The sequence below is a fragment of the Bos javanicus genome, chromosome 2, assembly GCF_032452875.1.
Source record: "Bos javanicus breed banteng chromosome 2, ARS-OSU_banteng_1.0, whole genome shotgun sequence".
In the NCBI taxonomy this organism is placed as follows: domain Eukaryota; kingdom Metazoa; phylum Chordata; class Mammalia; order Artiodactyla; family Bovidae; genus Bos; species Bos javanicus.
In genome coordinates this window covers 572,691-589,518 of record NC_083869.1, presented here as the reverse complement: position 1 = coordinate 589,518, position 16,828 = coordinate 572,691, and the positions used below count along the sequence as shown (strand labels likewise).

General features: G+C 36.5%; 1 protein-coding gene across 5 annotated transcripts in view; it reads left to right on the top strand.

Annotated features, from left to right (window-relative positions):
- OCA2 (OCA2 melanosomal transmembrane protein) overlaps positions 1–16,828 on the top strand; it is a 293,422-nt gene that overhangs the window by 185,170 nt on the left and 91,424 nt on the right. For all 5 annotated transcript variants that reach the window (XM_061431337.1, XM_061431332.1, XM_061431331.1 and 2 more), the window contains one exon: positions 10,176–10,303. In XM_061431337.1, the coding sequence (XP_061287321.1) occupies positions 10,176–10,303 (128 nt within the window). The remainder of the gene's footprint in view (positions 1–10,175; positions 10,304–16,828) is intronic.

The window sequence follows — 16,828 nt, the reverse complement described above, 5'->3', positions numbered from 1 at the left end:
CTGTGTTTGGGGTGGCCTTTCTGTATACTGGAAGTTTGTGTTTCCTCTTTATTGTGGAGATTGCTCCCTGTTGGGGGGGTTGGATGAGTGGCTTGTCAAGGTTTCCTGGTTAGGGAAGCTTGCAACAGATTTCTGGTGGGTGGAGCTGGATCTCTTCTTTCTGTAGTGCAATGAAGCATCCAGTAGTGAATTTTGGGGTGTCTAAGGATTTGGTTTAACTTTAGGCAGCCTCTATTTTAATGCTCAGGGCTGTGTTCCTGGATTGCTAGAGCATTAGCATGGTATGTCTTGCTCTGGAACTTGTTGGCTCTTGGGTGGAGCTTGGTTTCAGTGTAGTTATGGAGGCTTTTGGATGAGTTCTTGTTGATTAATGTTCCCTGGGGTCAGGAATTTTCTGGTGTTCTTTAGTTTTGGATTTAAGCCTCCTGCTTTTGGCTTTCAGTCTTATTCTTACAGTAGCCTCAAGACCTCTCCATCCATCCACCACAGATGATAAAAATTTAGGTTAATGGTGAAACAATTCTACAATGAGGGACACCAGAGAGGTTCACAGAGTTACATGGAGAAGAGAAGAGGGAGGAGGGAGATAGAGGTGACCAGGAGGAGAAGAGGGAGAGTCAAAAAGGGGGAAAGCAATCTAGCCAGTAATCAGTTCTTTATGTGCTCTCCACAGTTTGGAACACCCAGAGTGGTTCACAGAGTTAAGTAGAGAAGAGAAGGGGGAGGAAGGAGATAGAGGTGACCTGGGGGACAAAATTGAGCATCAAAAGGGGAGAGAGCAATCAAGCCAGTAATCACACCCCTAACTAAAAATGGGTACTGAAGATTAGATTCTTAAACATACAAAATTGATAACAAATACCAAAAAGCAAAGATTAAAAATCCAGAGTAGAGGTGAGACTCCCAGAAATACAATATTAGAAACACAAAACAAAATCACAAAAATTAAACACACACACACACACACACACACATATATATATATATGAAATTTGTTTTAAAAATAGGGTCTTTTTTGCAAGTAGGTTATAAAAATGAATATTAAAGGTATAATAAAGAAGTTAAACATAAAAGAAATTTAAAAATGATAGTAGTAAAAATATATCTAGGAATTTTTCTGGAGCTGTTGAGGGCAGTGTGGGGTCAATTCAGTTTCAGATAGTTCCTTGTTCCAGCTTATACTTCTTCTCAAGGTCTCTAGGCCCCTTCCAATGCTTAGTCAACGTTAACTACAAGGTTTTAATCTGCTGCACCTGTCTGTTTCAGAGCAGTTCCCTCTTCTTTGTTTATTTTGGCTTCATCTGTTTGCAATTCTCTTCTGTGTCTAATTTTCACCGTGACTCAAGGGGGTGAAGGTGATCACTTATTTTTGCTCACTTGTTCAGTTGTGTGGTGGGGAAGAAGGAACACAGCAAACAAATATCCCTGGCTTATGTGGGGAGTGCTCGCACTGTATGGATCACACTGGGCTTGTCCCAGCTCTCATGGTGGCATGTACTTCCCTGGTCTACACTGCTCAGGTTCAGGTTTTCGGGTACTCCACAAAGGCACAGACTTGGTTATGCATTTTGTGCCTTTCCCAGGTCAGAGCAGCTCAGGCGATCAGGTGCTTGGTGAGCTGTGCATCTTAATCACCTAGGTGGGCTGTGCATCTTAATCACCTCCATGGTCCTGGCTGCTCAGTGTCCTGGGTATGCTGCAAGACCTCCTTCTCAGGTGTGTCATGTGTCTCCTGTGGGGAGCTGATCTCAGGCTGTGACCCTCCTGGCAGATGTCAACCATCCAGGATCCCAGGAAGACTTGGTTAGCAACTGAGAGTCTGCTCACAGTTTGGTTGAGGATGCCAGTCTCTGGGGCAGAGATTGCCCCTTGCCTACAGGCTCTGGCTGTCCCACGCCTGCCTCTTTGCCTCCAGTGGGGGAAGGGGCCAGTCCACAGCCACCTAGCTCTCCTTTGGTATTTGCTCAATCCTTTCCTCTGTGAGCAGGCCAGGCTGCGCCTTAGGTTAGAGCCTTAGGTTAGAGTTTTTCATGGGAAAGTTCTCTTGCTCTCTCTCTTTTTTTTTCTCTCTCTGGCTCCCAACACAGTTTGGGTTGTTGTCTCACCTTAGCTCCCTCAGATTGTCCTCTGGGCATTCAGGCCTGGTCCTTAACCTATGCATGCAACCCGTGCCTCTCTGTCCAGACCCCACTCGTTGGTGGCGATTGCTAAAATTTGGGCTACTTCTCTGCTGGGAGTTGCGGTTAGGTACATATTCTGTGGCTTTTCTTTTTTCCTCCCGGTTATGTTGCCTTCTGAGATTCCAAAACTCTTCACAGACCTGCTGGTGAGAGGGTTTCCTGCTGTTTGGAAATTTCTCCTCCTTCACAACTCCCTCCCTAGCATGGGTCTCTATCCCTAACTCTTTTGTATCTCTTTTTGTCTTTTATATTTTTTCCTACCTCCTTTCGAAGAGAATGGGCTGCCTTTCTGGGCCTGATGTCCTCCATCAGCGTTCAGAAGTTGTTTTGTGGAAGTTGCTCAGCATTCAAATGATCTTTTGATCAATTTTTAGGGGAGAAAGTGGTCTCCCTATCCTATTCCTCCACCATCTTAGCCTCTGCCTTTTCTAAATCCAGCTTGTATCTCTGGAAGTTCTCGGTTAAGGTACTGTTGATGCCTAGCTTAAAGGATTTTGAGCATTGCTAGTATGTGAAATGAATACAATTATGTGGTAGTTTGAACACTCTTTGGCATTGCCCTTCTTTGGGATTGGAATGAAAAACGACCTTTTCCAGTCCTGTCACTACTGCTGAGTTTTCCAAATTTGCTGGCATATTGAGTGCTGCACCTCTTAGGATTTGAAGTAGCTCACCTAGAATTCCATCACCTTCACTAGCTTTGTTCATAGTGATGCTTCCTAAGGCCCACTTTACTTCACACTCCAGGATGTCTGGCTTTAGATGAGTGACCACACCACTGTGGTTATCCAGGTCATTAAGTCCTTTTTTGGGTATAGTTCTTTGTATTCTTGCCACCTCTTCTTAATATCTTCTGCTTCTGTTAGGTTCATACCATTCTGTCCTTTATGTGTGTAACTTTGCATGAAATGTTCCCTTGAAATCTCGAATTTTCTTGAAGTGATCTCTATAGTCTTCCCTATTCTATTGTTTTCCTCTATTTCTTTGCATGTTCACTTAAGAAGTCTTTCTTATCTCTCTTTGCTATTCTTTGGGACACTGCTTTCAGATGGGTATATCATTCCCTTTTTCCTTTGCCTTTTGCTTCTCTTCTTTTCTCAACTATTTTCAAGTCCTCCTCAGGCAACCATTTTTCCTTTTTGCATTTCTTTTTCTTGGGGGTGGTTTTGATCACTGCCTCCTGTACAATGTGATGACCTTCCTTCCATGGTTCTTCAGGCATTCTGTCTATCAGATCTAATCCCTTGAATATATTTGTTGCTTCCATTGTATAATCATGAGGAATTTGATTTAGGTCATACATGAATGGCCTAGTGGTTTTCCCTACTTTCTTCAATGTAAGTCTGAATTTTGCAATAAGGAGTTCATGACCTGAGCCACACTCAGCTCCTGGTCTTGTTTTTGCTGATTGTATAGATCTTCTCCATCTTCAGGCGCAAAGAATGTAATCAATCTGATTTCAGTGTTAACCATCTGGTGATGTCCATGTGTAGAATCCTCTCTTTCGTTGTTGGAAGATGGGGTTTTCTATGACCAGTGTGTTGTCTTGAAAAATGCTATTAGCCCTTTCCTGGGTTCATTTTGTACTCCAAGGCCAAATATGCCTGTTACTCCAGGTATCTCTTGACTTTCTACTTTTGCATTCCAGTCTTCTATGATGAAAAGGACATCTTTCTTTTGGTGTTAGTTTTAGAAGGTCTTGTGGGTCTCCATAGAACCATTCAACTTCAGCTTCTTTGCATCAGTGGTTGGGGCATAGTCTTGGATTACTATGATGTTGAATGGCTTGCCTTGGAAACGAACTGAGATCCTTCTGTCATTTTGAGATTGCATCCAAGTAATGCATTTCAGACTCTGTTGTTGACTCTAAGGGCTACTCCATTTCTTCTAAGGGATTTTTGCCCACAGTAATATATATAATGGTCATCTGAATTAAATTCACCCATTCCAGTCCATTTTAGTTCACTGATTACTAGAATGTCGACGTTCACTCTTGCCATCTCCTGTTTGACCACTTCCAACTTACCTTGATTCATGGACCTAATATTCCACATTCCTATGCATACTGTTCTTTACAGTAACAGACTTTACTTTCACCCAAAGCCACATCTACAACTGGGCATTGTGTCTGCTTTGGCAAGACTGATGTGTCATGGTGGAGAGTTCTAACAAAACGTGGTCCACTGGAGAAGGGAATGGCAAACCACGTCAGCATTCTTGCCTTGAGATCCCCATGAATAGTATAAATGTGGTGTATAACATTGATTTTCCTATGTTGACCACGTTCTTAGGTCCAATCCTTTTAATATGCTGTTGGATTTCATTTGTTAATATTTTTTGATAATTTTTCATCTATAATCATAAGGAATTATGGGTCTCAAAAGTGCTTTTCTTCTGATGCCTTTATCTGGCTCTGGTATTAGAGTAATGCTGGCCTCTTAGAAGTATTCCCTCCTCTTATATTTTTGGAAGAATTTGAGAAGATTTGGTATAATTCTCCTTTAAATGTTTGGTAGAATTCACACCAGTGACTTCAATATTCTTGTCTGGGAAATCCCATGGACAGAGGAGTCTGGAAGCTATAGTTCATGGGGTCATAAAGAGTCAGATACAACTTTGTGACTAAAGAATAACAACTACAACAACCAGTGAAGTCATCTGGTTCTGTACTACTCACTGCTAGGGGGTTTTTGATTAGTGATTCAATCTCTTGCTTTAAATCTGTAAAGATTTATATTTATTTCTGAGACAGTTTAGGTATTTGTGCTTCTTTAAGTTTGTTCATTTCATCTGGTTATCTAATTTGTTGATGTATAATTGTTAATAGTAATCTCTTATATTTTTTATTTTTTTATATTTTTTATATTTATACTATTTTTTATAGTAATGTCTCCACTTTCATTTCTGATTTTTTTTTTTTTGCATTCTCTTTTTTCTTTGTGATTATAGCTAACAGTTTGTCAATTTAGTTGATCTTTATAAAGAAGCAAATTTTGGTTTTGTTGATATTCTCTATTTTATTTATAATCTCTTATTTGCAAATTTCTGCCATTATTTCTTCAAATATTCTTTCTTCCCCTTTCTCTTGTCCTTCTGGAACTCCCATATGTTTGTCCATTTGTTAGTCTGTGTTCACTTTTCTTCACTCTTTCTGCTCCTCAGAGTCAATACTTTCAATTGTCCTATTTTTAAATCCATCAATTCTTTCTTTTGCATGCTAAAATTTTCTTTTGAACTCTAGTGAATCTTTGTTTCAGTTATTATACTTTTCAGTTTGAGACTTTGGTTTCTTTTTCTTCTTTTCCCCCTCCTTCCCTACCTTCTCCTCCTCTCTTTCCTCCCTCCCCTCCCCTCCTCTTCTTCTTTCTTTTCCTCTTCCTCCTCCTCCTTCCTTCTCCCTCTCTCCCCTCTTCTTCCTATTTTTATTCTTCTTTACTGTGTTAGCCATTTTAAAGTGCATACTTTAGTACTTTTAAGTATATATTCACATTGCTGTGACATGGATCTTCAGAATTTTTTGTCTTCCAAATCTGAAACTTTTATTCATGAAATACCTTGGTAACCACAATTCTACACTCTTTTTTTTTTTTTTTATGAATTTGACTACTTTAGACACTTCATAAAAGTGAAATGATACAGTACTTATCTTTTAGTGACTGGCTTATTTCACTTAGCATAAAATTCCCAAGGTTCACCCATGCTGTAGAATGTGATACAAATTCCTTCCTTTTTAAGTCTGAATTATATATTCTATTATATGACTATACCATTTTTGTTTATACACTCATCCATTAATGGGTATTTGGGTTGATTCTACCTCTTGACTATTATGAATAGTGTTCTATGAACGTGGGTATGCAAATAATTTTTGAGACCCTGCTTCAGTTCTTTTGGATGTACACCCAAAAGAGAGTTTGCTGGATCAAATGGTTGTTACACTTTAAGTATTTTGAGGAACTTCCATACTATTTTCCATAATTGTTGAATCACTTTAGAAACACCAATAGTGCATAAGTGTTTGAATTTCTACACATCCCCACCAACATTTTTTCCTGCCTTTTGATAGTAGTCATCATAACAGGTGAAAGATGATTTCTCATTGTCATTTTGATATGCATCTCTCCAATGATTAGTCATGCTGGGAAATCTTTTCATCTGGTTACTGGCCATTTGTATACCATCTTTGGAGAAATGTCTGTTAAGTTCCTCTGGCCATTTTAAATTAGGTTATTTGATTTTTGTGTTCAGTCGTAGGAGTTCTGGGAAAGATTGAAGGCAGGAGGAGAAGGGGACAACAGAGGATGAGATGGTTGGATGGCATCACTGACTCAATGGACATGAGTTTGGGTAGGCTTCAGGAGTTGGTGATGGACAGAGAGGCCTGGCGTGCTGCATTTCATGGGGTCACAAAGAGTCAGACATGACTGAGGAACTGAACTGAACTGAACTGAGGAGTTCTTTATATTTTGGATATTAACTCATTTTCAGATATGTGATTTCCAGATATTTTCGCCTATTCTATGGGATGCCTTTTTACTCTAATGATTATGTCCTTTGATAAACAAAGGTTTTAAAGTTTCATGTAGTCTCATTTGTCAGTTTTTGTGGCCTGAGCTCTTGGTGTTGTAGCCAAGAAAATATTGGCAAATTCAATGTCATAAAGATTTTCCCTTAAGTTTTCTTTGGGAGTTTTATAGTTTTTGGCCTTATATTTAAGTCTATATTTCATTTAATTTTTGTATATGGTATAAAGTGAAGAAGAACTAAACAGTCTCTTGATGAAAGTGAAAGAAGAGAGTGAAAAAGTTGGCTTAAAACCCAACATTCAGATCATGGCATCTGGTCCCATCAGTTCATGGCAAGTAGACGGGAAAACAATGGAAACAGTGAGAGATTTTATTTTGGGGGGCTCCAAAATCACTGCAGATGATGACTGCAGCCATGAAATTAAAAGACGCTTGCTCCTTGGAAGAAAAGTTAAGGCCAACCTAGACAGCATATTAAAAAGCAGAGATATTATTTTGCCAACAAAGGTCCATCTAGTCAAAGCTATGGTTTTACCAGTAGTCATGTATGGATGTGAGAGGTGGACTAAAAGGAAAGCTGAGCACCGAAGAATTGATGCTTTTAAACTGTGGTGTTGGAGAAGACTCTTGAGAGTTCCTTGGACTGCAAGGAGATCCAACCAGTCCATCCTAAAGGAAATCAGTCCTGAATATTCATTGGAAGGACTGATGCTAAAGTTGAAATCCCAATACTTTGGCCACCTCATGCGAAGAGTTGACTCACTGGAAAAGACCCTGATTCTGGGAGGGATTCGGGGCAGGAGGAGAAGGGGACGACAGAAGATGAGATGGTTGGATAGCATCACTGACTTGATGCACATGAGTTTGGGTGAACTCCGGGAGTTGGTGATGGACAGGGAGGCCTGGCGTGCTGCGATTCATGGGGTCACAAAGAGCTGGACACGAGTGAGCGACTGAACTGAACTGAACTGAACTGAAGAAAACTTAACCCAAGATCAAAGAAGTTTTTGCATATGTTTATTCTAGCAGTTTTAAAATTACAGATTTTCATTTAGCCTTATTTTCTACGTGGGTTTTCCTGGTGGCTCAGATAGCAAAGAATTTGCCTGCAATGCAGGAGACACAGGTTCTATCCCTGGGTCAGGAAGATCTTTTGGAGAAGGGAATGGCTACCTACTCTAGTATTCTCGACTGGGAAATCCCACAGACATAGGAGCCTGGTGGGCTACAGTCCATGGGGTTGCAAAGAGTCAGACAGGACTGAGTGATTAACACTTTCCCTTTTCATTGTCCACGTAGCTAACTTTTGTGTATGATTCGATAAATGGATCAAAGTAAGAAATTTTTTTGCTTGTGAATATCCAATTGTTTCAGCACCATTCATGAAAATAATTACAATTTCTTCACTGAACTGTTGTTGAACTTTTCTTGCAAATTTTCTGATCTTTAACTTGTGGGTGTATTTCTGGACTCTCCATTGATCAGTTTGACTATATTAAAACACTATACTGTTTTGATTAGGTAATTTATGTTCTCTAATTTTGCTCTTCTTTTTCAAGTTTGTGTTGGTTATTCTAGGTCCTTTGTATTTCCACATAAGTTCTGGAATTTCTACAAAACATTCTTTGGAAAAACTAAAGGAGACCTTAATAAATAGAGGTGCTAATTCTTCCCAAATTAACCTATATGTGGCCCCTCAAAGGTGTCTACATCCTAATATGTGATGTTAATACCTGTGTATGTTATGTCACATGGCAGAAGGGACTTTGCAGGTAAAATTAAGGTTACAAATGTTAAAACAGGGAAATTTTCCTAGATTATCCAGGTGTGCTCAATGTAATAACATTGGCCCTTAAAATGGAAGTGGAAGAAAAGAGAGTTAATTGGAGAGATGAAGCAGGAGAAGCAGGAGAGATTTGAATTGTGAGAGTGACTTGACTTGACCCACCATTGTTGGCTTTGAAGACAGAGGAGGTGAGTCATGAGCTAGAAATGTGGGTGGCCTCTTAAAACTAAGAAAAACTCCTGGGTGATAGCAAGTAGGGAAGTAGGGACTTTTAGTTTGCATTGAATTATATCTACAATCAAAATAAGCAGGAACTGAATTATGTCTATAATTGAAATAAGTAGGGAAACAGTTTTTGTCCTGAAGTCTCTAGAAAGAAATGCAGCCCTGCCAACACATTGATTTTGTTTTGAGGCCCTAATTAGAGACCAGCTAAGCTCATCATACTTCTGATCTATGAAAACCATGATATAATGAAGAGGTGCTATTTCAAGCTACTACATTTGTAGTACTTTGTGATGGCAGCTATAGAAAACTAGTACTTTTTATGTCTGTATGATCTAAAGCCATATTGCTGATCTTATTCTTGATATTGACATTTTTATTTCCTTTTTACTTTTCATCCTATTTAGATTGACCAAGCTTTACCAATCTTCTTGATCTTCTCAAGGAACCAAGTTTTGGTATTATTGCTTTTCACTGATAATTTTCTATCTTCATTTCATTGATTTCTGATCCAGCACATTTTTTTCTAATTATTTTGAGTTTTATTTGCTTAGAAAAAAATGTGCTCAGCCTATTTGAACAAAAACTTCATGAAAGAGCATATATGAATGGCAAATAAGTACATGAAAAGATGCTCAACATCATTAGTCATTAGAGGGATGCAATTTGAAACCATAATGAGATACCATTTTATGCCCACTGGAAAATAAAAAAATCTAAGTGTTGAAAATATGGAGAAATGGGCATTCCCATATACTACTGGTGGAATTGTAAAATGTTACAACCATTTTGGGAAGTAGTTTCACAGTTTCTTAAAACACAAATATTCCATAAACTAGCCTATCATATAATTCAACAATTCTGTCCCTAGATATTGATCCAAGATAACTGAAAGCATAATGTACATATATATAATTTATATGAAAGTTCATAGCACATTCATTTGTAATAGCCAAACACTGGAAGCAATGCAAGTGTCCATCAAAGGTGAATGATTATGTGCACTGTGGCATAGCCATACTTAAGAAAAAAGAAGAATGAAATACCAACACTGAAGAATTGAAGAATGAACACACCAAGGTTGAAGAATCTTAAAATAATTGTATTGAATGGAAGCAGTCTGTTAAAAAAAAATAAGTGTTATATGATTGCATTTATAGAAAATATAAAAACTATGCAATGAAAGGAAAGCAATGAATGGTCTCCTGGGGGTGGGATGGGGTGACAGGAGGAGGGAGAGGGAGAAAAGAATATGGACATGAGTAAAGTGCTGGCATGGTGGATATATTCATTATCCTGATGGCTGTTGTTTTCTTTGGTATATGTATTAGCCAAAAGATACATGTTAAGTGTGTTCAGTTTGCAGAATATCAATTATCTTCAATTAAAAAAGAAATCTGAAGATGAAGAATTAGCATTTTAACAATTAAACTATAAGTCTGTTTACTTGTTTTTCAGGATGGATTGCTATTCTAGGTGCCATCTGGTTGCTAATTTTAGCTGATATCCATGATTTTGAGATAATTCTACACAGAGTGGAATGGGCAACCCTTCTGTTCTTTGCAGCACTCTTTGTTCTGATGGAGGTAAGTCTTTTGTTGAACTTTTGCAATAGTTCAAAGACCCGATTTTTATATTTCACATTTTATTTACTGAATGAAAAAAGCCCAAAGTTTGTAAGTCTTTGTACATATTCAGAGTGGAAAATTATGGGGGTTGAAATTAGACTATTTTAAGTTAAACCAAGTTTTATCTCAGGCACTTAAATAATATTTAATAAACTTGTTTATTTGGTTGCTGTTTTTTTTTTTCTTGAATAACCTTTGTGGTTTGTAAACTTTCTCTAATTTCATTTGCTGTAAAGTAGAATTTACTCTAATTTGGGCTTAGAGCAAAATGACTTGTTACAAAAAGTTTATAGGGAAATATCTTGATAGTCTATTCCTTTTGTGTAATATTTAAATAATCTCTTATAATGGGAAAGACTGTATCAAAGAAAAGAATGAATAACATGTATTGTTTTAGTTATAATTGTTGTCACAAAGTTATTCACAATAACTTTTATCTTGGGAGTTGATTCACAAACATGTACCTCCTCAAATACAAAGATTTACTATATAAAAAATACTGTTCCCCAAAGGATTACTTCAAACACACCAAATGTTTCACATTAATCACCTTAACTTGTTGATTACAAATCCATTCAATATTCACTATTCTCTTGATTAAAACTAGCACTTTTTAATTAATTATTTTTAAACAGGTCCCTTGTATCATTGAAATCTGTCTTTAATTCATAATAGATTACATAGGTGTAATAACTCACATAGCCCCTCCAAATACATCAAAGAGATATGAATCATATTCTACTTCATCAATTTCCTACTCAAAACTTCACCTTTTCTATTTTGTGCTTTCTTTATGCACAAACATATAGACTATTGAGGGGGAAATTCTAGTTACTATTTTATGATTGGCTTTTGAAAGTCGCTGCCTCAACTGTATGTTTATTCAAGATGTAAACTGCTATCTCATCTAGGCTTTGGCATATTGTTCTCAATTTCATACTTCTCTTTGTCTGATAGGGTAAATGCTGGAATATTTAAAACAACTTGAGATATAATTTATATATTATAAAATTAATTCCTTTTACATTTACAGTTCAATAATTTTTAGTAAATTTTGAATGTTTCATTCCCATGACCCTCATGATCCCTTATAGTCATTTCTAGCTCACAACTCCAGCTCTAGGCAATCACTGATCCTTTTTCTATTGAGTTGCCTTTCCTGTACATTTCATCTAAAAGGAATCATATATTGTGTACTATTTTCTGTTGGCTTCTTTAAATGAGAATAATGATGTTGAGGTTCATCCATGTACCTTAGACTCATTTGTTTTATTGCTGAATAACATTCTGCTATATGGATATACTATATTTTATTTACCTATTTTCATAAAAATTTATGTATATTTGTGTATGAATTTTTGTGTGGACATATGTTTTATTTTAGGTAGATAATAGGTCTTATCATTGCTTTAACTTATTAAGAAACTGCTAAAATGTTTTCCACAGTGGTTGTACCATTTTACATTCCTACCAGTAATATAGTAGATTCCAGTTTCTTTACATCATCATTGTCATATATTGTCATTCATTTTGATTATAGACATTCTAGTAGGTGTATCAGTCAGTTCAGTTCAGTCACTCAGTCGTTTATGACTCTTTGCAACCCCATGGACTGCAGCATGCCAGGCCTCCCTGTCCATCACCAATTCCTGGAGTTTATTCAAACTCATGTCCATTGAGTTGGTGATGCCATCCAACCATCTCATCCTCTGTCATCCCCTTCTCCTCCTGCCTTCAATCATTCCCAGGATCATGGTCTTTTCCAGAGTCAATTCTTTGGATCAGGTGGCCAAAGTGTTGGAGTTTCAGCTTCAGCATCAGTCCTTCCAATGAATATTCAGGACTGATTTCCTTTAGGATGGACTGATTGGATCTCCTTGCAGTCCAAGGGACTCTCAAGAGTCTTCTTCAGCACCACAGTTCAAAAACATCAATTCTTCGGTGCTCAGCTTTCCTTTTAGTCCAACTCTCACATTCATACATGACTATTGGAAAAACCATAGCTTTGACTAGATGAAACTTTGTTGGCAAAGTAACATCTCTGCTTTTTAATATGCTGTCTAGGTTGGTCTTAACTTTTCTTCCAAGGAGCAAGTGCCTTTTAATTTCATGGCTGCAGTCACCATTTGCAGTGATTATGGAGACCCCCAAAATAAAGTCTGTCACTGTTTCCACTGTTTCCCCATCTATTTGCCATGAAGTGATGGGGCCAAATGCCATGATCTTAGTTTTCTTAGTAGGTGTATAATGGTTTTTAGTTTTTTAAAAAGGCAATATGGGAAAACATTCTTTGAACGTACTGTTCTCCATAGTAGCTGTACCAGTTTATATTTCCACCAATAGTGTAGGAGGGTTCCCTTTCTCCACACCCTCTTCAGCATTTTTTTTTAGATTAATTTTTAATGGAGTGTACTTGATTTGCAATGTTTTGTTAGTCTCTGCTGTACAGAAAAGTGAATCAGTTATACATATATGTATATCCACTCATTTTTAGATTCTTTTTCCATATAGGCCATTAAAAAATATTGAGTAGAATGTCCTATGTTATAGAGTAGGTCCATATTAGTTATCTGTTTTATATATAGTGGTGTGTATATGTCAATATCAATCTCCCAGTTTATCCCTCCACTCTTACCTCCTGATAACCATAATTTTGTTTTCTACATCTGTGACTCTATTTCTATTTTTTTTTGCTTTTAATTGATTTGTCTTTAATTGAAGGATAATTGCTTTGCAATATTGTGTTGGTTTCTGCCATGCATCAACATGACTCAACCATAGGTATACCAATGTCCCCTTCCTCTTGAACCTCCCTCCCAACTCCCACCCCATCCCACACTTCTAGGTTGTCATAGAGCACCAGTTTGAGCTCCCTGAGTCATACATACAGTAAATTCCTACTATCTGTTTTCCATATGGTAGTATAAATGTTTCCATGCTGCTCTCTCCATTTGTCCCACCCTCTCCTTCCCCTCCCCATTTCCTCAAGTCTGTTCTCTATTTCTGCATCTCCATTGCTGCCCTGCAAATAGGTGATGGCATCATCAGCATTTTTGATGATGGCCATTCTGACTGGTGTGAGGTGATATCTTATTGTAGCTTTGATTTTCATTTCTCTAGTAATTAGTGATGTTGAGCATCTTTTCATGTGCCTCTTGACTATTTGTGTGTCTTCTCTGGAGAAAAGTCTATTTAGGTCTTCTGCTCATTTTTGATTAGTTTTTTTTTTTATATTGAGCTGCATGAGCTGTTTGTAAACTTTGGAGATTATTCCCTTGTTTGTTGTATCTGCTGCACATATTTTCTCCCATTTTATGGATTATATATTTGCTTTGTTTCTGGTTACCTTTGCTGTGCAAAATTTTTGAGTTTAATATGGTACCATTTATTTATTTTTCTTTCATTTCCACTACTCTAGGACATAGATCAGAGATACATTGCTGCAATTTATGTCAAAGAGTGTTCTGCCTATGTTTTCCTCTAAGAGTTTTACAGTAATGTCTTACACTTAGATCTTTAATCCATTTTGATTGGAGTTTGTTTTTTTGGTGTATGGTGTTAAAGGATATTCTAATTTCATTCTTTTACATGTAGCTGTCCAGTTTTCCTAACACCATTTATTGAAGAGATTGTCCTTTCTCCACTGTATATTTTTGCCTCCTTTGTCATAGATTAATTAACCAGAGGTGCATGGGTTTATTTCTGGGCATTTTGTCCTATTTCATTGATCGATAGTTCTGTTTTTATGCAGTACCATACTGTTTTGATTACTGTGGCTTTGTAGTATATTCTGAAGCCAGGGAACTTTTTACTCCATGTTTGTTTTTCTTTCTCAAGATTGCTTTGAGTACTCAAGGTCTTTTGTATCATCATACAAATGTAAAATTTTAAAATTCTAGTTTTGTGAAAAATGCCATTGATAATTTGATAAGGATTGCATTGAATCCATAGATTATTTTGTGTAGTATAGTCATTTTCACAATATTAATTCTTCCAACCTAAGAACATGGTATATCTTTCCATCTGTGTCATCTTCGATTTCTTTTTTCAACATCTTGTATATAGTTTTTGGAGTATAGGTCATTTGCCCCCTTAGGCAAAATTTATAACTGTGTGTTATATTCTTTTCGATGATATTGTGAATATAATTTTTTTTTAAAAATTTTATTAGATTGGTGCAAACCTAATTGTGATTTCAGACCCTAAATTTTAAATCATTATAATTAGGCTCAAACACATCTTTATTAATTGAAATAGGAACCATTATAATTAACACATTTTTGCCAATGAGAAATAAGTTTATTTATTCTTGTTACATAAAAATCTGTGCTTCAGGATTCAATGAACCCTTGGAAAGCAAAAAGTTGTTGAGATGCTTGAAGAATGGCAAATGAGGCAAAACGTTGCAGCCCAATTCATTCAACTTTTGAAGTGTTGGTTGTGTGACGTGTGGTCTGGTGTTGTCATGCAGAAGAATGGGGCCCATTCTGTTGACCAATGCCAGTTGCAGGTGTTGCAGATTTCAATGCAGCTCATTGATTTGCTGAGCATAGTTCTCAGATGTAATTATTTCACAGGAATTCAGAAAGCTGTAAAGGATCAGATGGCCAGCAGACCACCAAACAGTGACTATGACCATTTTTTGGTGCAAGTTTGGCTTTGGAAAGTGCTTTGGAGCTTCTTCTCAGTCCAACCACTGAGCTGGTCATTGCCAATTGTATATAATCCACTTTTTGTCTCACAATCTGATGGAGAAATGGTTCATTGATGTTGCATAGAATAAGAGAAGAAAACACTTCAAAACGACATTTCCCCCCCCCTTAATTTTCAGTCAACTCATGAGGCACCCACTTATTGAGCTTTTTTGCCTTTCCAATTTGCTTCAAATGCCAAATGACTATAGAACAGTTGACATTGAATTCTTGGGCATTTTCTAGTGTAGTTGTAAGAGGGTCAGCTTCAATGATAGCTCTCAGTTTGTCATTGTCAACTTCCAAAGGCTGGCCACTATGCTGTTCACCTTCAAGCTTCTCATCTCCTTTGTAAAACTTCTTGAATCACCACTGCACTGCACATTTGTTAGTGTTTACTGGGCCAAATGCATTGCAGATGTTGTGAGTTGTCTCTGCTGCTTTATGAACATTTATGAACTAAAGAAAATCACTCAAATTTGCTTTTTATTTAACATCATTTCCCTAGTCTAAAATAAATATAAAATAAACAGCAAGTAATGTTATTAGCAAAAAAACATAAAGTGAGAAATGTGCATTAAAATGATGTACAACACAACCACATTTATTTAAGAATGTATTCCAATATCAAATGGCAAATTTCAACAGTGCAAAACCACCATTACTTTTGCAACAACCTAATATATTCTGATTGCATATTAACATTACATGGAAATACAAATTTTTTAATAATAACATTATATCCTGGGACCTTGATGAATCCATTCGTTAGTTTAGTAGTTGTTTTTATATCCTTTGGAAATTCTTTTCATGTCATCTGCAAAGACATTTTAATTTCTTTTCTGATCTGATGCCTTTAACTAGCTCACATTTTCCCCCTTCCTTTCCTCCAAATACCCTCTTTCCCTCTTCTCTTAATTTTTTCCTGTCTTGTTAGGTAGAATCCCTAGTTTGATGTTGAAGTGAGGAGTATTAACATTCATATCTTATATCTGATCTTGGGGGAAATGGATTTAGTTTTTCACCATTATGCATAGTGTTAGTTGTAGGTTTTTTTTTTTTTTTTTTTTTTGGCTATATATAGATGTCCTTTATTAAGCTGAGAAATATATTAGGATATATTCCTTATTTGTTGTGAAATTTAAAATTGGATTTTTTCAACTTTTATCTGTATCTATTAAGATGGCCGTATATATTGTTTAAACTTTGAATCTATTATTATGGTATACTACATTTACTGATTTTCAGATGTTAAGTCTGCTTTGTATTCCCGAAGTAAACCTCACTTGATCATGTTGTAATAAGTTGTTGAGTTAAGTTTACTATTATTCTTTGAGAATTTTTACATCTATATTCACGAGGGATATTGATCTATATAGTTTTCATGTATGTTTTGTCTGGATTTGTTATGAGCATCACACTGAATGAGTGCGACAGAATGGGTTGCAAAGAATTCTGTGTAGAAGAGTTTGTGAAAGATTGTTTTTAAATATTCAATAAAAGTTTCCAGTGAAGCCATCTGGGCATGAAATTAAATTGTGGAAAAGTTTTATATATTTCTTTGTTTTTCCTAATTCATTTTCTTTGGCCTATTTAGGTATTCTAGTTCTTCTTGAGTAAATTTTACTAGTTTTTGTTTTCTATGAATTTGCCTATTTCATCCAAATTTTCTTAATTTTTGGCATAAATTGTTTGTAATATTGCCTTATAATACTTTTTATTTCAGTGCTATCATTAGAGATATCCCCCTTTCTATTTCTGATTTTGATGATTTGTGTCTTCTCTCTTTTTT